General features: G+C 56.1%; 1 protein-coding gene across 1 annotated transcript in view; it reads left to right on the top strand.

Annotated features, from left to right (window-relative positions):
* The window catches only part of WLS (Wnt ligand secretion mediator), a 92,950-nt gene that overhangs the window by 55,111 nt on the left and 14,669 nt on the right, over positions 1-23,170 (top strand). Inside the window, exons 3-10 of the mRNA XM_077904985.1 lie at positions 7,508-7,632; positions 11,758-11,919; positions 13,052-13,188; positions 16,294-16,462; positions 18,314-18,411; positions 18,664-18,727; positions 20,316-20,459; positions 21,696-21,779. Coding sequence (XP_077761111.1) covers positions 7,508-7,632; positions 11,758-11,919; positions 13,052-13,188; positions 16,294-16,462; positions 18,314-18,411; positions 18,664-18,727; positions 20,316-20,459; positions 21,696-21,779 — 983 coding nt within the window. The remainder of the gene's footprint in view (positions 1-7,507; positions 7,633-11,757; positions 11,920-13,051; positions 13,189-16,293; positions 16,463-18,313; positions 18,412-18,663; positions 18,728-20,315; positions 20,460-21,695; positions 21,780-23,170) is intronic.

Raw genomic sequence — 23,170 nt, 5'->3', positions numbered from 1 at the left:
CGGAGCAGGCGTCGATGGCTGAGCGCGTGCGGGGCCGGTGGTGCGGGAAGGAGTCCAGGGGCAGGCACCCAGGGCCGCCTGGCAGATCTGGCCGAAGCCTTGGCTGCTTTCATCAGGATTTGGGGAGGGCCGATGAAGGGCCACGGGGCCGCCCGCACCCCTGCAGCCCTTTGAAGACCTGCCCGCTGGGTTTCGTGCAGCCGGGACGGCCTGTGCGCCGTCGGTGGTCGGTTCCGCAGTTGTTCAGTTACCGGGGTGCGGCGGCCGGCGGCTGCGTCCCGAACCTGCCGTGGGCAGACGGGGTGTGAGTGAAGCCCTCCCCTGACTGCGGGGGGGGCAGTGGTCACGGCAGCTGTTCTGAAGGCGCTGGCGTTGGCGTGTCCCGGGAGCAGCGGTGGGGCGTCCCGGGGGAGCAGCAGAGGAGCCTGGGCCTAGTCCTCCTGGGGCCGCAGGTTTCTTTTCTCTCCACATTTGTGTCGATCATGGTCACATGGGAAATCTCGGAGCCCCGGGGCCCCGGTCGGCAGAGATGAGCGCGCTGCTGAGTTCAGACTCCCTGAAGACCGGGAGGTCGGCTGGCGATAGTTGCCAGGAGGGACAGTCCTCCTGCGCTTGCTGAGAGCTGGGTGGGAGCCGCGGTGACCTCCAGCCGCTCACCCCGCTGCCTTCCCCTACCCGGTTCCTGTCTGCCTTTCACACACCTGCCGGGTCTCTGCCCCGACTCTCTGTGAACAGGATGCCCCGGCGTGGGGAGCAGGCCGGTCCCCTGCCATCACCCCCCCGCCCGCCCCACCCCAGCGTTGCCCGTTCTCTGCACGCCTTCTCCCGCCCTCCGCCACGTAGGAGCTGGTTTCTCCGACTACAGGCCGCTGTTGACATGTCCTTTGACATGGGCAGCTCCGTCTGCCTGTGGCTCTTTCTCTTCAGTCCCCAGTGACCTTACTCCTGTGCGTCAGTTAGACGTCACCTCCGAGGGAGGCCCAGGGGTCCCCTCAAGGAGCCACTTTGGCCCCAGCCAGCGCTCGCCGTGGTCGTGCTGACCGTCGGCCTCAGGCCCTCACGTAGCGCCAGCCCCCGTGGTTGTCCTGATTCGTGTTGACGCTTGCCATCCCTGCTTCACCGCGGGCAGTTCAGGGCAAAGTGCCTCGTAGGTCCTTGTGATCCTCCACCATTGGTGAAAACTAGGAGGTGCTTAAAAATACCTGGTGGAAGAAAAAAGGCGTCGGCCTGGACGGCGCATCCAGTATTAGAGGTTTCAGAGGCATCTCTTTTTTTTTTTTTTTAATTTTTATTTATTTATGAGTCAGAGAGAGAGAGAGAGAGAGAGAGAGGCAGAGACACAGGCAGAGGGAGAAGCAGGCTCCATGCAGGGAGCCTGACGTGGGACTTGATCCCGGGATCCGGGGTTATGCCCTGGGCTGAAGGCAGACGCCAACTGCTGAGCCACCCAGGGATCCCTCAGAGGCATCTCGATTGCGTCCTGGCAGCACCGGCCGTCACGGGCTCCGGGATCCTCAGGGGCGTCCCTTCCCGCCTGGCCCAGGAGGCCTCGGTGGGTTACCAAGGACACGGCAGCTAGAGCTCGGTGCGGTCTCTCCTCTGGAACCTCTTGCAGGCAGTTCCTCATCCTACAGACTTGGACAGGCGTGACGTACCCCTCCAAGGGCAATCCCTTTACTACTTTGCTTGATCCTTAAACTGAGAGACTTCTTTGATCTGTAGCCTCCGAGTCACACCTTGTTTCCTCCTTTGCCCTCAGGAGCCCTCTCAAGCAGAGCATTAGTGCAGCCCCGTATTATAACTTAGGGAGGGGGAAAGGGGACAGACAGTACCTCCCTCGGGATCACTTCCCTTAAGAGCCCCCCTTCCCAGTCCTGGGGAACAGGTGCGTTGTTCCTTGACGGACCACTGGGCCAACCTCGAGGACACCGCCTTCCCGAGGGGTACGTGTGTACGTAGGTGTGCATGTGTGCGTGGGGGGCGGGGACGACAGCAGGCACGGGGGGAAGAGTGAATGCCACCGAGACCGCGGACGGCAGACCACACGCGTGGGGCCTACAGGTAATGGAGTAACAGAACTCTGGGGTTGTGAAGTACCTGGAGGAAGAAGGATGATGGTAATTTGACAGTTAATGACCGTCCCATAAAGACGTGAGTGAGGATAGTTGTGAGCAAGACCGAGCAGTCCCTGGCTTCCGGGGACCTCTCTGTGCACGGGGTGGTGGGTGGGGAAAGGCACGGTGAGGTGGTTGCACGGCTGGGGGTACTGGGGGGTACTGGGGGGTACGTGCGGCAGAGCTGGGTGCGCCGGGTACTGAGGGGTAAGAGGGGTGCTGGGGCGAGGCTCAGTGAGTGTGGGGAGGCGGGAGTGGGCCGGGGAACCCAGAAGGTGAACCGGAGTCTGCCGCAAGGGAGTGCAGAGTGTTGTCTCCGGCCCACAGGAAAGGGAACCTTCTGGTGATTCAGCCTAAGGAGACACCTGTTTAAGGCTTGGGGTGCTGGCAGAGACCCCGAGTGCAGCCAGCGTGGGTGACCTCGAGTAGCAGCCTCGAGGACCGCCGTCCGCATTTACTGAGTGTTTGCTGCCTGCCGGGGCTGTGCCAAGCGGGTCCCACGTAGCTCCTTTAACCCTCACAACCGCAGGGCGTGGCCGTCGCCCGTCCCTATCCGTAGATGGCAGAGACACTTGCCCCGCTGCCACGCAGATGAGGCCCGTGGGCTACCGGTCCGGGTCCGGGCTGTCTGCCCGCACAGCCTGAGCTCTCAGCGCGTCCCGAGGCCGCGGGTGGGGCGCGGAGCTACGCTCCAATGGAGAGGAACCCCGAAGGTAGGAACCCAGGGTGCCCACCAGGGACCCCCTATTCGCCTTTTCCTTTTTCCCGTTGAAGGAGTTTCCGCGTTAAACATTCTGAGGAGGACCCACGAGGGCATCGGCAGTGCTTTTCCGAATCCTCTCCTGGCAGCAGCGCGGAGGGACGGGAATGGGGCCCGTGGCGGCTGCTGAGGCCTGGGACGGTGGTGGCCACGAGCAGGAGCGGGGTCCACGGCTTCAGCCACCAGGAGGCAGAGCCGTCCGGTGGGGAGTGAGCGTGCAGCTTTGGGACCCAGCAGGGGGACCTGAACTTGGGAAGGGGGCCGTGCCTCAGTGGCAGGTGAGGCTGCAGGTGAGGCGGCAGGTGAGGCGGCAGGTGAGATGGCAGGTGAGGCGGCCGGCGGCGGCGACCTGGGCAGAGGCAGAGGCAGAGGCAGAGGCAGAGGGAGCCGCTGCAGCCTGCTGAGCGGCGGCCGTGGCTTCTCTGTATCCTGCGGGGCCTCGGGTCAGTTCGCCCGCGGAACAGCGGGCATCCCCAGCGGCTCCCCGGAGGGACAGGAGCAGTGAGCGGCTGATTTCCCAGGACATTCCCTTTGCGAGTGGCCCGGGGTGAGGGTGTGAGGGACGCTCCCCTCACGCTGCCCTGGACGCGTGCTTCAGCGGGGGCGGGGGCTTCCCAGCGGGCAGGGGACCACGCCGAGGACGCTCCGAACCTGCCCCGTCGCACCTGGAAAATCTTGCTCCCAGATGCAAGCGCTTGATGCGATGGTGGAAAACGAGAGAGGCGCTGTGAGCTACACTGTTAGGCCGGTTTGCGAAATAATCGTACTCATTCATTTTTATAACTGCGCACACCCAGGCCCCGAGGGCATCTTAAGAAAACAGCCAGGGCCAAATTTATAATTAGCCGAGCCCATTTTCGCCAGGCCTCACCGTGGATGTAGGACGGGCTTGGTTTTGTTATTTCCTTAATTGAGGGCGTCAAGAAAATACCAGCCGGGTCAGAGAGTTTTTGATCGGGGGAGGAACGAGGAGGAACGCTGGCCCAGACGGCCCCAGATGATGCGGGGCCGGGGCCGGGGGCGGGGGCGGGGGCGGGGGGAGGCTGGTCTGTGCGGCCTCCTCCTGAGGTTACCCACACAGTCCTTGGTGACTGGCAGCTCCCCTGTGGAATGTGCGAATGCCTGCGAGCGTCTGGAAATTAATTTTCTTCCCAGGGCCGGGGCCTGGGGAAACCCCGGGTTTCTCAGGGAACCTAAAAGCTTCTGACAACCATTAAAATAATTCTTTATTTACTCTTAATGCAGCTCGCCCTCCCCTTTCTCCCCTTTATTTCCAGTTAATAGGTCAACCCGGCCGTCTTGAGCCTGGATGGAAGGGAAACTAGTGTTTTCAAGTACTTAGGGTATCAAATGGTCCCGTCGGCCTTGGGAAGTAGGCCCAGCGAGTTCCATCTCGCACACAGGGAGGCTGGGGCTCATTCAAGGCCGCTCATCCAGAAAGTGGCAGACACACAACCGCAGAACATCTCTTGGCCTGCACACTCTGCTGTCTTGGCCGGCAAGTGCCAGTTTCGAGTCTAAGTGAGAAGCATCCTGATTAGCGCGCCGAGGCCCCATCTTTCTCTGCGTCGCCCCCCGGGGCCGGTTCTCACTGTTAAGCAGCTGCCCTAGATTCTTGGGGCGCTCGGGTTCTTCCCGTTGGGCTCCCCCACCCCTTCCGGCTGATGCAAAGCACTTGCCCTCCTCGTGGCTTTGTGCCGGTCTTTGGCAGAGTGGGCAGCTCCAGGACAGGGTTCCATGCTTCCCAAGAACGGGCCTGGTCGGTGCTGCGCGGTAAGGGAAGGCACGCATCTTCCCGCCCGTCTGCTCCTCCGCCCTTGCAGCGCAGAGTTCCTCCCGCCAGAGCTCTGCCTCGACCAGGACGGCCGTCCTGTGTGCAGGACCCTAGTGCCTTTCCACGCCTCCTTTCTCCGTGTTCCGAGTGGATTTTCCACCCAACTGAAGTGTGTCTCCAAAGCCGTTTGAGAAATGTGGGCCTTGGGTAGCACACAGTAGAGCGAGCTGCTGGCTCGGGGCCGTGAGGAGAGGGTCTCTGCACGCCCTGCGTCCATCCGTACCTTAGGCCTCCACCCCATGGAACTGGTGGAACCAGTGTCCTCGTTTATAGGGTTGGGTCCTCCACGTGCCAGAGGCGGCCTCGGCGTCCTGCCATTGTCCCAGGGCCGGCAAACTGGAGTCTTGGCTTTCATGAGGTCCCTGTGGGGGAGCCTGTGGCCCACGCGGTACCAGGGGCACGAAACCAGCGTTTTATTGCGCGCAACACAGTCGTTAAAGCTGGACTTTGAGTCCACTGGAGGCCGGACGGACGGAAGATGACCCGGGCGGCTGACCTCACGTCCGAGGCTCCCCTGCCCCGTTTCCGAGGTTGGTGCCCCGGGTCGGGTTGGGGCGTCCCGGGGCCCGGGTGAGGCTCCCGCTGCAGGGTTCCCTTTGTATAGAGCCCAGGCCGCGGGGGCTCGCGGGGAGGTCTGCCTCGGACCAGGCTGTGACCGGGGCCCAGATCGAGTCCCACGTCGGGTCCCCGTGGGGCGCCTGCTCCCCCTCTGCCTGCGTCTCTGCCTCTCTCCGCATCTCACGGGTGAATAAGTAAAATATTAAATAAACCGTGGGTCCCAGGTTAAGGGCCCCTCCTGCTGGTGTCGCGGCCAGTGGTGCTCCGAGCCCTGGGCTCCAAGGACTGATCCCCCCTCGCACAGCTTTCCAGGCCTGCGCTGAGCCCTGGGATCGAAAGGCCCAGCCTGTGCGCCGGGCCGGGAAGGCCGCAGCCCGTGCCTGTAGCAGAGCGTGGAGACCCGATGGAGCGGCGGGTGGGTGCGCCCAGCAGGAGGCCTGTCGAGCAGGGCGGCCCACGGCTCCTGTGCTTGGCCCTGGGTCCCTGCGCAGCCGGCGACCTCCGGCCCAGGTGGGAGGATGTGCAGGGGCTGCAGGTGCACTGACTCCAGCACACGCTCTGGCCCAGTCACCTGTGACCAGCACCTCACCTGCCTCTCCTCTGCGCCAGCGCTGTGCTCAGGCCCCGAGTGCCCTGGACGGCCGGCGGACGGAGGGCTCACTCTTCCAGGAGGTCCCCTCCCTGTGGCTGTCGGGAGGTCCTGCCTCAGCTACTTCTCATTTTCTTAATTCTTTATTTTTTTAAGATTTTATTTGTTTATTCATGAGAGAGAGAGAGAGAGAGGCAGAGACACAGGTGGAGGGAGGAGCAGGCTCCATGCAGGGAGCCCGACGCGGGACTCGATCCCGGGACCCCGGGGTCAGGCCCTGGGCTGAAGGCAGGCGCTCAACCCCTGAGCCACCTGGGCTGCCCATCTATTTCTCATTTTTAAGCAAGTCGTTGCAGTCTCTGGTCTGCCTGTGTCATTACCATTATTTTGCCCTTGAGATTTAATATCCTTTCTTTCCTTATACTGTTTTTTGTTTGTTTGTTTGTTTTTCCGTGCTGTTGTGGGAGGGAGAGGAAGAAAATGGGAATGGCCATTTCACCACGTCGGAGGACTGATGTGGTACCAATAAAGTAGCAGGGTGCAGGTGTTGACGGAGGGTTTCATCTGGATCCAGATGGCCTCAGATCTCGCCTTTCCTGCCTTTCTTGAATTCTTGTGCTCTCAGAGGACGCTGTCAAATTGGCTTTAAGGAAGTCACACTGGGCCAGTGGATAGAAAGCCCGAATTCTCCAGACAGCACCTGTTCTCCATCCCGCCTGTGACCCGTCACGCGCTCGGGTGCCGGAGCCTAGAGCTGAGCCCCGTCTCATAGCCCCAGTGGCGGCGGCGGACTCTCCATTTTGGAAATGTGACCCGTGCCTTTTTTTGCCCCATTAAGACTCTTCTATTCTTGAACTTGCTCAGCCCAGTAAAAAATAGACAAAATGGATAGATGTGATTTTATTCGTCGAGTCTCCTCAATGAGCTCTGTGGTGAGTTAACACCCACCTACGGCCCTTACTAATACGGAAGTCCGTGTGAACGTCCACTTCCCCAGTTACGTGCTCGTTACCATGTTCTGTGTAGAAGTCTTTGATTTTGGAGAAACCCTTCATCTTTCACATTAACTTTCCCCACAATTTGCAGAGGGGTTTTGAGCTTTTGGGAAGCAACAGGTCCCATATGGAGAGCTTCTTGGGGAGTAACTCTTAAGAAGGATGCCTCGAGACTAGGGAATGTTCAGGAGACAGCACGGAAGTTCTCTGTCAAGTCATGTCTCTGGGGGGTGGTTGGAAAGTTTTTGTCAGAAAGAAGACCCAGGAGATGAGGCGTGGGTTCCAGGTACGTGGGGCACTTTTGTGGAGGAAGGACCTCCTGTTCCGTGTGACTCCAAGGGACAGACCCAGGACCGGTGTTGCAAGTCCCGAAAGAGAAGTGTCGACCACGAGTCCCCGTGTGCCCATGTGAGCTGCTTCAGAGCGGGTGAGAGCCTGTCTCCGGAGGACTTGGGGGCACCGGCCTCCACCCTGGACATTCACCCTGCGACTTTTTTAAGTTTTCAGATTTGGAGACTTGGATTTGGAGTCTGTTAGGAACTACTGTGTTCTGTTTGCCTCGTTGGGTTCCAGGGCAGAGCCCGTGAGAACCTTTGAGCTGTTTCCCCATTACCTTCCCAGATACCGTTTCTGAATTGTGCCTCCTTTGTCTTGCAGGAGAAAACGCGGAAGTTTCCATGGATGTCTCCCTGGCTTACCGTGACGATATGTTTGCTGAGTGGACTGAGATGGCCCATGAGAGAGTGCCCCGGAAGCTCAAATGTACCTTCACATCCCCCAAGGTAGGATGCCTCGCCGTCTACATTGATGGGGTCTCTCTTTGGGTTCCAGGTACAAGAGAAGATTCACTTTACAGATCGTAGATACGTTCCTTATTCCCGGTGTGCATGACCGCAGAGGTCGGTTAGTCGTCTTTGTCTTAGTAGAGAAAAGGGCGATGCAGAGATGTTACGTCCCCGCACAGGGAGGAGGCCTGTCTGAAGCGATGTAGTAGTTTCTCTGAACTACCTCCATAAAAACAAACCCTTGGTTCCTTGCGCCGAGAGCGTCTGAAGAACGTTGCTAAGTTATCTTGAGGTGCAAGGATCTGTTCGTATTGGATCAGTGCTCGTATCTGCTTCTCCGTTTCGTAGGCATCCCTGTTGCCAGAGTTAACGTGCAGGTACAAAGACTAAAACTCCCAGCGAACACCGCACACGAACAGAGGCCCTGAGGAAGGAAATCCAATTTCACTGGAGACCTGGGTCTTCCAACCCATTTTCAAGGCTCTGTCTTCTCTTGATTCTTCCAGGAGCTCTCATTCAGTCACCCAGCGGAAGGACGTTGGGGAAGGAGGTTACCCTCTTGTGCTGAAAATAGTCAGAGGTCTTTAATTTCATGATTTGATGAAAATGCAGAGATTGACTCAGGGACCCTCAGAGGACAGTAAGATTTGATGGTACGAGGACCAGGTCACAGCTGGCCAGGGGCCGTTTTCACTGGCGGGGGCTGTCCTCCCGCACACGCCTTCCCGAGATCCCGACCCCCCGACCTGCACTTACCACCCAGTTTTGAGAGTTTCTGTGAAGGTGAAATGGAGCCGCCGTCAGTGTTACTCCTATCCCTCAAGGGTGTTGACACGGGGCAGCAGCAGCTAGGGGATCTCTGACGTCCCTTCAGGTACAGGAATGGTCTCATTTTGTGTGTGTGTGTGTGTGTGTGTGTGTGGTGCACCGAAGCACATTCTTGATCATGTCCCTTGTCACTTGGCATCTTCAGGTCAGTTCCTTTTTTTTTATTTTTTTTATTTTTATTATTTTTTTCGGTCAGTTCCTTTTTAAAGGATTTGGACAGCTTGGAAAGCATACCTACTCCACTGATGAATTTGGTTCCTCTTCTCTCCTAGCAGTGGCCTTTCCTGACCTCACCGTGGCCCATCCCTGCAGAACTGGGGTTCCCTAGGAGTGGCAGGATACTGTGCGGGTGACAGTGAACGGTCGAGAGGAACTGGAGGTAGCAGGAGAGAGGAACATCCGACGTTTTCAGATCTCTATATGCAATAGGGGAAGTTAATTAAAACCTTTTCAACTGTCACTGCAAGCTGATTGTATCTTCCAGAGGTGAGATTGGTTGGATGCCTAACCTAAAGGATATGAAGCTCTGGCATATGGAATTTCATCCTCGGAAAGGGGAAAACTCATTTCTCACCTTACTTAAACACGTGGAGGGTGCCGAGAAGCAGAGCGAGGAGGAGGTCATTAAGAAGTCTGCAACTGCTGCTTAATGATGGCTGCTTAATTATCTTTAGGATGTGTTGATCCCTTTCAAGAAAGATATTAAACCTTGAAAAGTGTGAAGGAAACGAATCATCAAATCTCTGCTTTTTGATTGCACTGAAATTTAGTCTTGAGTCTGAAGATTAAATGAGAAATTGCTCTAAAGCTTTTTAGTCCCTGGTGGATTGTGAAGTCGAGAGGGAAAAAAAAAAAAAAAGTCAAGTTGCCACCTGCTGTAATTTGTCCTAATTAGACAGGCTCATGCTGGAGTTGGGGGAGGGCTGAGGGGGATGGGGGAAAGGGGGGGGAGTGTCTTTCTTCTTAAATGCCCTAAATACTGGCAGAGGCTGAACCTCTGCATAGGAAGAGTCCCTGACAGGATTCAGCGGGTTTGTCCCTGAGACAGGTAGGTCGGGCCAGGGTCCCAGGAGCTGATGTATCTGATTTGTTGAGCTTCGGTAACGTCTCATGGAGTGGTAGTGTTACCCCCCTCCGTGAGGACCGAGCAGTGGGGGACGCCGCGGGGACCGTCCTGGGGGATTGGAAGGAACCCCAGGGATCGTGTTTTACGTGGAGGACAGCGAGGCTGAGTGAGGCAGGTGACCTTCACAGCTGCCCAGCGGGGGCAGATCTAGGCCTCCCTCGGCACAGCACCGTGCCTGCCGTTGGCATGTCTGAGGCGGCATCACTGTCTCCTCCCTGCCGTCAGAGCTGGAGGCTGGACGTGGAAGGCCCCTGTCCCCAAACCAATGTTGCTACGACTTTGGGACCTCGGGCGAGAAACAAATCCGTGGCATTAACACTCAGTTTTGGTTCCCTTCCCTCTCAAAACTCTCAATTTGTAGAAATAAAGCAAGACCCTCAATGGAAACACGTTAGAAAATCTTTTTCATGCTGTTTCCACGGAGGGTAATCCGTTTCCTCGGTGCAGCTTCATCTGGAGCCAAATTAGGGCCTCCAGGGTATTGTCAGTAGTGCCTGCAGGGCCCCGGACCGGCCCTGACTCAGAAGGACAAAAGAAAGGAGCAGAGGGGAGGGAAGGAATCTGTGTGGGAAGGTTCATCCAGTCTGCAGCTGAAGTTTGGGGGAGAAGCAGGAAGCTTTCTACAGGAGAATTTTTTAAATCTTGCAAGCCAAGAGTCGTCAACTGCGACTGCTGAAAGAGCCCTCGAACCTTCGACGATGAAGAACTATCGCGAGTGACTAGTAGTGGCTGCTGTGAGTGAGGAATGGGAGGATGGATGTGTAAATCCAGCTATTAGTCTGCTGAAATTCTGTGTGTTGCCCTCCAAGCTCTGAGCGTCCAATAAAGAATCCCCCAAGATCCGAAAAGGAGCAGAGACCCTCCTACGCACGTTGGGCTGCAGACTCCTTGTACCTTCCTCTGGTTTCTCCACTGGACTTTTTACTCCGGAGACCTAAAAATATTTGTGTGGGTCATGAGAATATAGGTTTAGGAACAACAAATTACACTTGCTCAAGAGCTGCATGCCAGCAAGCACTGATGCTGGCACAGAAACCCTCCGCTGATGGCAGACACTCCTCTCTTCCCAAGGGGGAGTCCCTGGCTGCTAAAGCTCCTGCCTCCTCACTCCCACATGTACCCCCACCCCCAGCTCCTTGGCCGGGGCGCAAGGCCCAGGGTCCTGGGTGAGTCAGAGCGGAATTTAGTTTTCAAAAGCAACCTGTACCCCCCGCCCCCACTCTTTAATAACCATGCTCTGGGCAGTAGCTCTTCAATCATTGGCAGGAAGTCTAAGACTTTTTCTCAAAACTGGGCTAAATTTGATTTAATTAAAGTCTCTGGGCAGCCCGAGTGGCTCAGCGGTTTAGCGCCTGCCTTCATCAGGGCGTGACCCTGGAGACCCGGGATCGAGTCCCTCGTCGGGCTCCCTGCATGGAGCCTGCTTCTCCCTCTGCCTGTGCCTGTGCCTCTGCCTCTCTCTCTGTCTCCTCTCTGTGTATTCTCATGAATAAATAATAAAATCTTTAAAAAAATAAAATAAAATCTCTGCTCCCTCCTGCCATCTTACCTCTTGGGCAGAAAACCCCAAGTGTGCGTCTCTAGCAGACTAACCCCATTATTACCTTTTGCCCTTTCGGTCTTCCCCAGATTCTAAGTGCTCCCTGACTGACTGCTTTTTCTGTCAAATCCGTAAAGAGAGGATCGTTTCACCTTCTTGTAGCTTCTCCTTCAGGCCTAAACCGTGAAAATAATTAGCCGTCATCGAAAAGCGTGATGAACACCAGCAAGGGTTTCTCCCTGAATGTCTTAGAAGCTGACTGGTCTACGCAGCCGCGAGGTCTCCAGTGATGTGTTGTGCGTAGAAAGCCCTTGCGGTCCTCGTAGACCAGCTTAGTCTGATGTGAGGCTTATGAGGACTGGAGAACCGCAGAAGTGTTAAGGGATAGAGGAGAGTCGGTTTTTATCTAAAATTTCTGGTTCTACTTCAAATGTGGCTGGGTTTTGGGGGGCGGGGGCAGGAGCAGCCAGTGGACGCCCTGCCTCCAGCGTGCCCTGTCACCTGGAGCTCTGCGGTGCACCATTAAGCATTAGCTCGTTAGGGCGGGTGACCCGAGGCCAAGGTCAGGGCGATCCCACGTAGCCTGTGGAAATCGTGATTGTGCCTCAAACCCTCTGCTCTCTTCCAGACCCCAGAGTATGAGGGCCGTTACTACGAATGCGATGTCCTTCCTTTCATGGAAATTGGGTCTGTAGCTCACAAGTACTACCTTCTGAACATCCGGCTGCCTGTGAACGAGAAGAAGAAAATCAACGTTGGGATCGGGGAGATAAAGGATATTCAGTTGGTGGTGAGTGAATCTCATGGACCCAAGCGGCATGTGGCCCCGGGACACTGGCTCAGGACACGGGGGTGTGAGCAAGGATATCGGAAGGGGGCTCCAGGCCACCCTTGGCACCTCCGTGTGTCAGCTGCTCCACCTGAGAAATAGGAATAATATCCCCACGATGACTGGGGGCTTAAATTTACACGAGAGACTACAGAAGTGGAAAGCAGTTCAGTTACCGTGCCCGTTGAAGATTTCATCGTAATGGTCACAATGACATCGTAACACCAGGATGAACTTTGTTTTTTTTTTTTTTTTAGCATGTCTCACCTCACAAGCACAAGTGTTAAAGCAGTCGTTTTAGGTTCTTTCCATTTTGTTTAACATGGAAAAAAAGGTAGAACATGAAGCAAAAGGCTTTTTTTATAAATCTAAAAAAAGTGATATGAAATATGTATTTATTGTAGAAAATTAGGAAGCACAAGCATGTAGAAGAACATAAAAATTAAAAAACAAAAGAAGAACGTAAAAATTAAAAAAAAAACATAAAAATTACCTGTAATACATAGAGAAAGAATCGTTGTTGAGGTTTTGACGTCTCTCCTTATAGATCTTTTTCCTGCATAGATAGATGGAAGCATATGGTTTTTTTTTACCAAAACCAAAAAAAAAAAAAAAAAAAAAAATCACACTCAACTGATTTGTTCCTTGCTTTTTTTCATTTAATAGTATATTGAGAATATAATATACTTGGCAATGCTGCTTAGCGTTCCACTGAATACATTTGCCTTAATGCATTTTACCAATCCCAACATTTTGGGCATCTTAAAATATCTCAATTTTTCGATTAAAAAACCTTAGGGGGAAAAAAAAACTTAGGAAAAAATCTTTGATCATGGTTGTAAGGATTCCTGTTGTATAGACTGGGCCCATTTTTTTTGTTTTGTTTTGTTTTGTTTTTTGCCTTTTAGTTAGATTTCTGCCTGAGGGAGGGGCTCGGGAGAACGTGAAGAGGGTCCATGCCATGAGTGCTAAAGCTCTGGATTGAAAGTTCAGCAGAAAATAGCTCCTTTCGCATCTTCCCAAGATGCATTTGCTGGTAGAAAGCGGCACTAAGATATATTCACCTTCAAAATTATGGTTGGTCTCTGTCCAGGGGATCCACCAGAATGGAGGCTTCACCAAGGTGTGGTTCGCCATGAAGACCTTCCTCACGCCCAGCATCTTCATCATCATGGTGTGGTACTGGAGGAGGATCACTATGATGTCCCGACCCCCCGTGCTTCTGGAGAAGTAAGAGCTGGTTTCAGAGCCCTCGTAAGGCTCCGGGCACCCCGGGTCGGCCCGCGTGGGCCTGGTGTCCCTGGGGCCTGCCTCCAGTGGTCCGTGTGTTACTGGGGCTGGTGATTGGACCCAGTCATCCTGGACTCTTCTTACTCCTTCAGGTTTCACATGCAAATCACCGTTAAACCCTGGGGATCCTACACCTCTCCTGTTTCTGGCTCTCGGTTCTCTCTTTGCTCGTCATGCCCGTGGTCTGAGTCAGATAACTGTCTCTGTCACAGAGACAGGGGACACACGCTCTTGCGCCTAAGTCCGACCCCCTCACCTCCGGGACGGCAATACCCTCGTCCACACATTCCCTTTCTGTCCCACGTTCCCGATTTTTCCTTTCTGCCGGGTTATTCTCATTACCCTACAAACATGCTGTATCATTCGCTTTCTTGGACAAGACTCTGACCTTTCCTACTCCCCCCGGAAGCCACCGCACCGTTTTTCTGCTCCTCTTTACACCAACCCTCCTAAAAAGAGCCTCGTCTGCCCTCTTCTCTGCCGGTCCTTTCTTGAGCCCGCCCCGCGCCTCATTGAGCCTGCTCTTGGCAGGGTCACCCGTGACCTTCACGCTCCTAATCCGATGGTCACGGCTCAGCTCTCACTTCTCTAGACTCGGCACCAGCATTCAACGTCATCGGTCACTTCCTTGTTCTCCACGGAGCCCCCTCCACCTTCTCACGGTTCTCCTCCTCCTCCGCTGGCCGTCTTGGTCTCCGGAGCCGTGTCCAGCCGGCTTCCCACCCTCCTGACCTTTGGAGCCAGGGCTCAGTCTTCGGACCTCTCCTCTTTATTAGCTCTGCTTGTTCCTGGAGTGGCGTCTAGTCTCGTGGTCTTGAAAATCATCTAGTGTCTGATGACTCTTCATTCTTGTCCTTACCCTCAGCCTCTCAGCCCTAAACCCAAATATTCCAGCTGTTAACTCAATGTCTTCACTTTCCGAAACTGTAACACGTGCAAGGACAGTGTTCTGTGCCCTCCTGCTTCTAACTGGCTCCTCTCCCCGGCAGCCCCGTCCAATGGGGATGGAAATGGCAGCTCCAGCCTCTCAGCTGCTCGGGTTAGGGAGTGGGAGTTCATCTTTGCTTCCCGGGTTTCTCCCCGGCCCTCATCTAGCCCAGCAGGGCGGGCGTCTCACCGTATCCATCGCTGCCCCCTAATCCAACACCCCATCACCTCTCACTCCGCACCTGGATGATTGCACGTGCCTCTCCACTGTCGCTGCTTCCGCTGTTTTCCTTCCTGTGGTCTGTTCTCACAGCAGCCAGTGTTCCCTTTCTGGTGTAAATCAGATCTTGTCACTCCTCTACTCAGAGCTCCCGGTTGGCTTCTTACTTCCTTTGCTCTGACCTCTGAAGCCCTTGATGACCTGGACCCTTGCTACCCCTGATTTTGTTTGCTGTCCTCTGTGCCAGCTTGATGAGGCTCATACACGTCTGACATGCTCCCACCTCGGGGCCTTTGCACTTGCCGCTGTCTTCATCTGAATGCTCTTTCCTAGCTACCTCCGTGGCTCAATACCCTTCAGGCCGGCCGTAATGTCTTTTATCTTTAGCCTTTATCTTATCCGCCGCCTATAAGATAATACCCTTTCTCTCTCCATTCTCTTACCTGGCTTTATTTTTCTCCATTATATTCCTAGTTCATTAGTTACCGTTCCTCTCAGACCCCTGTCTCCCCTCTTTTGAATGCAAGCATCGTTAGACCAGGATCCTGCCTGCTTTTTGCTTACTGCCATGTCCCCGGTGTCTAGAATAGTGACTGGCACATAGTAGGAGCTCAAGAAGTATGAATTTAATGAATGAATGATGTCACCCCATTGTTTAAACTTCTTACTGGAGCCTCCGTTTTTTCAAGATAAATTTCAGATTCTCTAATGGGGCGGGCACGTTTCTTCACGAGCTCCGCCTTTTTCTACTTCTCTGGTGCCGTGTCCCGTCATTTCCTCGATGTCCGGCTTGCGGCTGCCCAAATGATTGAGGCTGTCCAGGCTTCTGGGCCTCATGCAGGCTCTCCCCTGCTTGGAAGGCCCTTCCACGTCCCCGGTCTTGACCCACGAGGCCTCCCAGTCTCCGTGTCTGTCAGGGGTAGAAGTCCCCGTGGCAGCCTGTGCGTGCGTCGCCAGTATCTCCGGTCACTCTTCACGTGGCTCAGCCGCCGCCGAGTCTTCCTCCATGGGTTGAGGAGCCCTACGTGGCCCAGTTATCGGAGGCCCTCCCCAAATGCCCAGCCTGAGATCCCTGCGTGATCAGCACTTGCATTCCGTAGGTGTGATTGAAAGTAGGAATGAGTCCCTTAAACAATGAACGATACTTGATAGAGCGGTGGCAGTTAGTCGGGCAACACGGGAAAAAGCAAGCGCAAAACTAAACAAGCCGCTAAAAGAAGCTGTTGGGGGTAATTTATTACTGAAACCAATGTGCTCACCTAGTTCATGATCGCTGAGGATATTGTCGTCATCGTGGATGTTGTGAATGATCAGGTTAATGATTATCTGAAGACGTAAAAGAGCATGATTATGTCCAGTGAGGTCTGTTTAAGGAGGCAGAGGAGGGGATTCCTGGGCGGCTCAGAGGTTGAGCGTCCGCCCGCCTTGGGCCCAGGGCGTGACCCCAGGGTCCCAGGATCGAGTCCTGCATCGGGCTCCCTGCAGGGAGCCTGCTTCCCCCTCTGCCTGTGTCTCTGCCTCTCTCTCCGTGTCTCATGAATAAATAAATAAAATATTTTTTAAAAAAAGAAAAATGAAGGCAGAGGAGGGGACAGCATCACAGAACTCCTGATCTGATGTGGGCCCAGAGTGCAGCGCAGGGCATAAGGAGGGGAGCCTCAGCTGTACAGGAGGGTTAGTGTCGCACACCTTCATTCCGCGGGGAGTGAACAACGTGGGGCACGTGGCCTCGGTGTAGAAACCCACGGTGAGAGCTGAGGACTCTGTCACGTGGCTGTAGTTTCAATATGTACCATCCTAATTCTCAAGCGACTGGGTTGGGAGTTTTTGTTTTTTTGTTTTGAAAATCTGCCTTTGGGATGAATAAAATGGCTTTCCTGGTATCTTCTCATGATCAGAGTCATCTTTGCTCTTGGGATTTCCATGACTTTTATCAACATCCCCGTGGAATGGTTTTCCATCGGATTCGACTGGACCTGGATGCTGCTGTTCGGCGACATCCGACAGGGCATCTTTTACGCGATGCTCCTGTCCTTCTGGATCATCTTCTGTGGAGAGCATATGATGGTAAGAGCTCCCGAGGATGGAGGGGCAGGCCGCGGGCCGGTAAGCTAGTGGCTGCAGAACTGAGCCGTGGAGTCGGGACAGCGGTTCACGCTCTGACTCCACCGCTTGTGAGCTAGGCAGGTGGCCTTAGGCGAGTGACTGTGGCTCAGAGTCTCAGGTTCCTCATCTGTAAAATGGATTTTAAAGGCCTGGCATAGAGCTTTCGTGAGATTCAAGCGAGACAATGTGAGTATTTCACAGAAAGTCCACACACTTCTGCTTTGGCTTCAGCTCTGCTCATCCCAGGACCAAGGTAACCCCCGGAGCATGTGGGTCTGACTCTTTCCAGCTGGCGGTGTGTCCAGGCGGCCTAGTAACCCCTGTGACCCTGAAGTACAGACCTCCCTGGGCTCCGCCTGCACAGGCATCACATCCTATTTCAGGAGGCACTGAAGGTGCCGTGGATAAAAATAAGAGCGGTGCCGTCATCACGTTGTGGCTGCGGTGATCTCTGCCAGCTGGAGCGGGGCCTCCCGTCAGGCAGCCGGCCTCCTGGCAGTGCACTGCTCTTGAACTCCATCGGGGTGGGTCATCGCGTCTGAAGTCTCGCAGCCCTTCTGGGGGAGCCGTGAGGGGAGACAGCTTGGCTGAGAGCTGGGGCAGCCGGGGTGGGTGTAGGGCTGCTCCTGCAGTGATGCACCCAGAGCCCCTGGCGGCAGAGGTGGGCGCCCGGAGCCTCGGGCCCAGCAGCAGCACAGCAGCCGGGTGGGCGGCCCAGGGGGACCTTGTGTACACGGTCCCACCTGGGCTCCAGCCTGGATGCTGACATTTGTCTTCTGCCTTTCCCCGTTTCCTCGCTCTACATTCCTTCATCTTCTGTCTCTTAGCGTCTTTGTGTATCAGAGGAACCACGCTTGTTTGCAGTGGAGATGTGGGGAACATATGTGTAGTTTCCTCACCATGAGACACATTGATGTATCTTTTGACATATTTTAAAGCCTCCAAGTCTTTATTTTGTCCTCTGGGCATCGGCGGCCTGAACAAACACAAGTGATAATTCACATAAGAATTTAGTTCTGGGGAAAAAAATAAAATAAAAAATAAAATAAATTTAAAAAATTAAAAATATTAATGAATGAATGAAAGAAAGAAAGAAAGAAAGAAAGAAAGAAAGAAAGAAAGAAAGAAAGAAAGAAAGAAAGAATTTAGTTCTGGGGATGCCTGGGTGGCTCCAGGGTGGAGCTCCTGCTTTTGGCCCAGGGCGTGACCCCCGTGTCCCGGGATCGAGTCCCACATTTGGGCTCCCTCCATGGAGTCTGCTCCTCCCTCTGCCTCTGTCTCTGCCTCTCTCTGTCTCTCATGAATAAATAAATAAAATCTTAAAAAAAAAAAAAAAAAAAAAGAATTTAGTTCTGGGGCGCCTGGGTGGCTCAGTGGTTAAGCATCTGCCTCTGGCTCAGGTCATGATCCCAGGGTTGTGGGGTCAAGCCTATGTCGGGCTCCCTACCCGGTGGGGAGCCTGGTCATTCGGCCTCTCCCCTCAACCCCCCCTCACTCACACTTGCATGCACACTCTCTCTCAAATAAATAAATAAAATCTTTAAAGAAAAACAAAGAATTTAATTGTGAATGCGTGATCTTGCACAGAGCTTGGGCTGCTAAGGGTGCAAGGCCCTTTGTGTCCGGGGCAGCCTGTGCTCGCCCTGTGGATGGGCCGAGACATCCTCCGTCCTTTGGAACGGGGGTTTTGGACTTGCTCTTGGCCGTGTGCTTGGTATCGAGCAGGTGGTCCGCAGGGGCTGTGGGAGGGCCTGACGGACCCAGAACGGCTTTGCTGTCTCTTCCCTCATTTTCCATGTTGCTTTGCCTCAGGATCAGCATGAGCGGAATCACATAGCCGGGTACTGGAAGCAGGTGGGACCCATTGCCGTCGGCTCTTTCTGCCTCTTCATATTTGACATGTGTGAGAGGTGAGCAGGTGCCGGGGGCCTGGGCTCAGTGTGCACCCCGGGTCCACCGCGGCTCTGGGAGGAGCATCCTAAAGGCGGGAGGCTGGCGGGAGCCTGTGGGGTCCAGGCATCGGCCCCGCTGCTCCTGAGCCTCAGGCTCGGTACGGCCGAGCTTAGACACGGGCCAGCCGGGCGGAGGCGCCGAGGGGGTGGACGGGGCGGCTCCCCTTTGCCCGTGGGCTAATGCTCCTTCCCATCTCGTTCTCTTCGCAGGGGGGTACAGCTCACGAACCCCTTCTACAGCATCTGGACGACAGATGTTGGAACGGAGCTGGCCGTATCCTTCCGTGACGGCTGCGGGGCTTCCTTCTGCCGCAGCTCTGATCCTCACCCAGTGATAATGGCACAGTTAGGGCCAATGATAAGAACGAATGCTCGCTCTTAAGCCGGGCCAGAGCGGGCGAGGTGCGGAGGGCGCAGCGTGTCCCCGGGCAGGGCGGCGGCTGCTGGCCGTGCTGGCCTCGCGGTGACCTGCTGGCCGCCTGTTGGCCGCACGCTCGGGCGTGCCTGGCGGAGCCCCCGGGCCCTGTGGGCCGCCCGTTTCCGAGGTCGGGCGCGAGGAGACTCCTTCCAGCGGCCTCGCGTGCTCCTGGCCGAGCGCGGGGGTGAGGCCGGGGCACGGTGGGGCTGGCGGGGCCCTGTGCGGGCCGACGCCACGCCGCCTGTCCCCCGGGAGGCTGGATCCGATGTTCTGTGTCCCTGAGCGAGGTGCCCGTGCTTGGGGCGGGCGGCCACAGTCCTGGTCCCGGGCGGTCCCTCGCCGCGGACCATGCACCTGTCGGGCCGTGCAGCCTGTGCAGGCGCCGCGGTGTCGCAGGCCCAGGGGAGCAGGAGCAGGAGCAGGCCGATGCGTCACGGCCTCGCCTGACGACAAGTCCAGTCCCCCCCCCCCCCCCCCGCGACTGGGGCGGCCCCGCGCAGGGAGGACTTCCCACGTGTTGTCCTCCGGCCTGTCCCTCGCGCAGAAGCCGTGACGTCCGGGAGGCAAATAAAGTCCTCCCAGAGCCGTAGGTGATGTGCCCTTCCTTCGGGCCCGGCCAGCGTGAGGGGAGGAGCCGCGGCCCGCAGGCCACCTAGTGAGCCGCGCCCTGAGCTCACGCTCGCTCGTGATTTGGACTAGGCGGCTCGCGGTGGGCGACCGCGGAAAGGACTTGGGTCAGGCTCCGCGTGCCCTAGGTCTGCGTGGTCCTCGCGTGGAGCTCTCTAGGCGGCTCCTGCCCCCACCCCCGGGCCCCGCTCTCCGTTCGGGCCACGGGCTTCCCTGGTGCTGACCGAGAAGGGCAAGCCCAGCCCCACCCCGGCCCAGCGTCCCCTGCTGCTCCCCCCTCCGTGTCCCCTCCTGACGCCGCGGTGGCTCTGGGGCCTTATAAACGTCCAAGGGGGAGCCCAGCGGTCCTCAAGCACGACCATGCTCGGTTTCCTTGCCCTTGGAAGGCCCTGGAACCTGGGCCGTGTGCTGACCCGTCTGCTGACTTGGAGGCAGCGTCGGTCCTATGTGAGCCGCCACTGGCATCCAGCACGCAGGGGTCTGGCGCTTCCCCAACGCGCATACAGGTCTCCTGGGGATCTTGCTGAGAGGTGGGTGCTGACTCGGGCGGCTTGGGGTGGGCCCTGGGTCTGCATTTCTCATAAGGGGGCTCCCTTCCCTCCGCTTCTTCCTGGCCTCAGAGAGCGACGTGGAGCGTCCCCTCTGTTGTGCTTCAGTGTCCGGAAGGCCCTGCCTCTGGCGCTGGAAGGCCGGGTGCTAGTGTCGGTCCCCCCAAAAGTTGCCGAACCGTTGGGAGTCGAAGGGCGCCGCAGCCCGCGGAGCCGAGAGGCGCGTGTGCCGACAGTGAGCCTGCACTTTCCTTCACTGGACGCCTCAGATGGCCTTCATCATCGTGGCCGGCATCTGCCTGTGCCTCTACTTCCTGTTTCTGTGCTTCATGGTGTTCCAGGTGTTCCGCAACATCAGCGGGAAGCAGTCCAGCCTGCCTGCCATGAGCAAAGTCCGGCGGCTGCACTACGAGGTGAGCAAACACCCAGGCTGAGCGGGAGGGTGACCCAGTATCCCCGCTGGTGTCGACGCACAGCACGCACCTGCACCGGGCGGTCTGCACCCTGCGTCGGCTGCACACGAGAGGCGCTCCCGTCCCGTAGGACGACCTCTGGGCCAAGTAAGAGGCCAGCCCGACCCTGGGAGGCCGCAGGCTGGCTCCTGTGGATGTTTTCTGAGGTTTATAGTCTCTCCGTCCTCAGAAGCGGGGAGCCTGCTGGACGGGTTCTGCAGCTTTGGGGTGGAATGTGGCTGATACCAGAAGGGAAGCTGGGGAGGGAAGGGTCAGGGCCTGGCCCAGGGAGGCTTTAGGCAAGGTTCCCTTGCTGAGAATCCGCCTGGAGCCCGGGCTGCAGCCCAGGTGATCTGATTTTCAGACTCTTAAGAGGCCACATTTCCCCTAAAATATCCAGCAGGTGATCAGATAAAATCCAGTAATCTCCTTTTTTTAGATTATGTGCCTCATGCAAGGGAAAGTGCTCAACATCCTCCGACCTCTAATGCAGGCAACACGGTCTTAATTTTTCAAGGATCCCTTGGACTCACGCCTAAGTGGCTGTCCTTGGAGACATGGGCCTAATTCCTCTCGTGAAAAGACACAGAAACTGCAGAACCCTGGGGTTTTTTATGTGCGGTGGATCTGCAGCTGTGAACCCTGAATAAGACGTGTCTCTCCCTGCAACACAGGTTGCCTTAAATCCTGCTCTCGGGAAACCCTGGGCGCCTGCTGAAGCTTTGCTGTCTCCAGAGCTGGAGTGACACACGAGAAAACTCAACCAGATCCACTTCATGTTGATTAATATGCACATTTCTTTTTGTTCACTGGAGCAGAATTTTATTACAACCGCAGAAAACTTGGATTTGGTGACTTTGAACCCTTGCAGAGAAGCATAACCAGCTTAGCAGGGAAATTAGCAGCCTCATGACGTGCCGTGAATGTAATTTCCCAGGCTCTGATATCAGTGTTCTGTGGGAGATAAGAGCCCGAGAAATACTTGGCCGGTGAAGGTTTCAGCCGCCCTCACCTCTGCAGGGGAGATGTCGACTACGTGGAGCTATTTTACTAGTCGCTCTGAGGGGTTTTGTTTTATGGATTCTTTAAAATTAGATTTTTTTTTTTTTTTTTTTTTTAGATTTTCATATCAAGAAAAGGACCCGTGCTGGGGCTAGCCAAGAGAGTGTCGACTAACCTCTGTCTCCTTCCCAACAGGGGCTGATTTTCAGGTTCAAGTTCCTCATGCTGATCACCTTGGCCTGTGCTGCTATGACCGTCATCTTCTTCATCGTTAGTCAGGTGAGTGGACCCTGCAGGGTCGGGGTGGGATGTCCCTGGAGGTGTGCCTCGGCTCTGCATAGAAGATTCCAGAAGGCCGCTGAGGGTGCTCCAAGGCCCCGGCCTGTGTGCTCCTTGGAGGAGCAGGAAGTCGCTGCGTAAATGAAAAGCCTGCAGCCGGATCGCAGGGCACTTACCTGGTTTACTGAAGAAAACACACTTTTCAGGCCCCAAAGAAGAACCCTAACAAGCGTATTACCTTGACTTGATCCTCATCCCGCCTTCACGGAGATCCTTTTACAGCCCGTCGCCCATTCTCGGTAATAATTCTATTTCCACTGAAGTAGGATTCAGAGGTCCCCTTGCTGGGATCTTCCCTTTCCGCTGGTGATTGCCCAAACTCAGGATTTGGCTTCTCCTTGAAAACCTTAATAGTGGTAATAATTTAAAAACGTCAGTGACTGGTTTTTAGGAAGCGGAAAGCCCCGCGTAGATCTGACATCCGGCCTGTCGTTCACTTGAGCTTCACAAAAATCCTGCGGGTTCAGCCAGGGCGGTAGGGGCAGTTACCCCATTGCTAGGATACGAGATCTAATGGCCTGAGAGGCATTTCCCGTTTCTGCTGTTTCCCAGCTGGGGGGTTGGGGGCGAACACCTGGCTTAGCGGCCTGAGGTTTGCTCTTCTGCCGCGTGGCGTGGACGTGATAATGGCACCGCTGCACGAGGCGGGCGGGCCTGAGGGCCCCAGGAAGCGAGGCCTGCAGAGCGATTGCTGCAGGGCGTGAGGCACACCGGGAGCAAGGGTGAGAACACCGAGGAGGTCGGGGACCAGAACCCGGTACCTCGGACTGTCCTGCGCCAGCTGTCCTCCCCTCCTCCTGGTGGAGGCCCAGCGCGGGGCTGTCTCCCGTGGAGCTCATCTCCTCCTAGGGGAGGGGCTCCCGTGCGCCTCTTGTACGGCAGACGCCTCGGGCCTGCAGTACTTTGGGCTTCAAAGATACGAGCGGTTGTACGTGTCACAGACGTCACGGGCCTGTGTTGTGGTTGACACGGAAGCGTCGTGACTTCTGTTGGAGACAGAATCCCAGGTGGTGCCGGCGGGGGTACCAGCAGCAGTTGTCTTCTCCGTTTGTAACTGAACGAAACACAACTTGAGTTCGAGGCTGGTGAAGGTGAAGCTACAGCTCTCCCCACCCGGCTCACGGACCCCGTGAATGTGACACCGGCCGCCCGAGGGCGCCCCCGAGCCACGCGAGTGTCGGGGTTGGAGGCTGCAACGAGCGTGGGGAAAAAGGAACCCTAATCATCGTGTCTTCGTGGGTTCCGCTCCCGCGTCTGCCGGGACCTCACCGGGGCTGTGCTCGCATCAGACCCTTCCTAGAGCCCTGGCGCCGCCGCCCGCCCTGCAGTGC

The sequence above is a fragment of the Canis aureus genome, chromosome 8 (genome assembly GCF_053574225.1).
Source record: "Canis aureus isolate CA01 chromosome 8, VMU_Caureus_v.1.0, whole genome shotgun sequence".
NCBI classification, from domain to species: Eukaryota; Metazoa; Chordata; class Mammalia; order Carnivora; family Canidae; genus Canis; species Canis aureus.
Note: the sequence above shows the minus strand (reverse complement) of the source record. Positions and strands in the feature narration are given on the sequence as shown.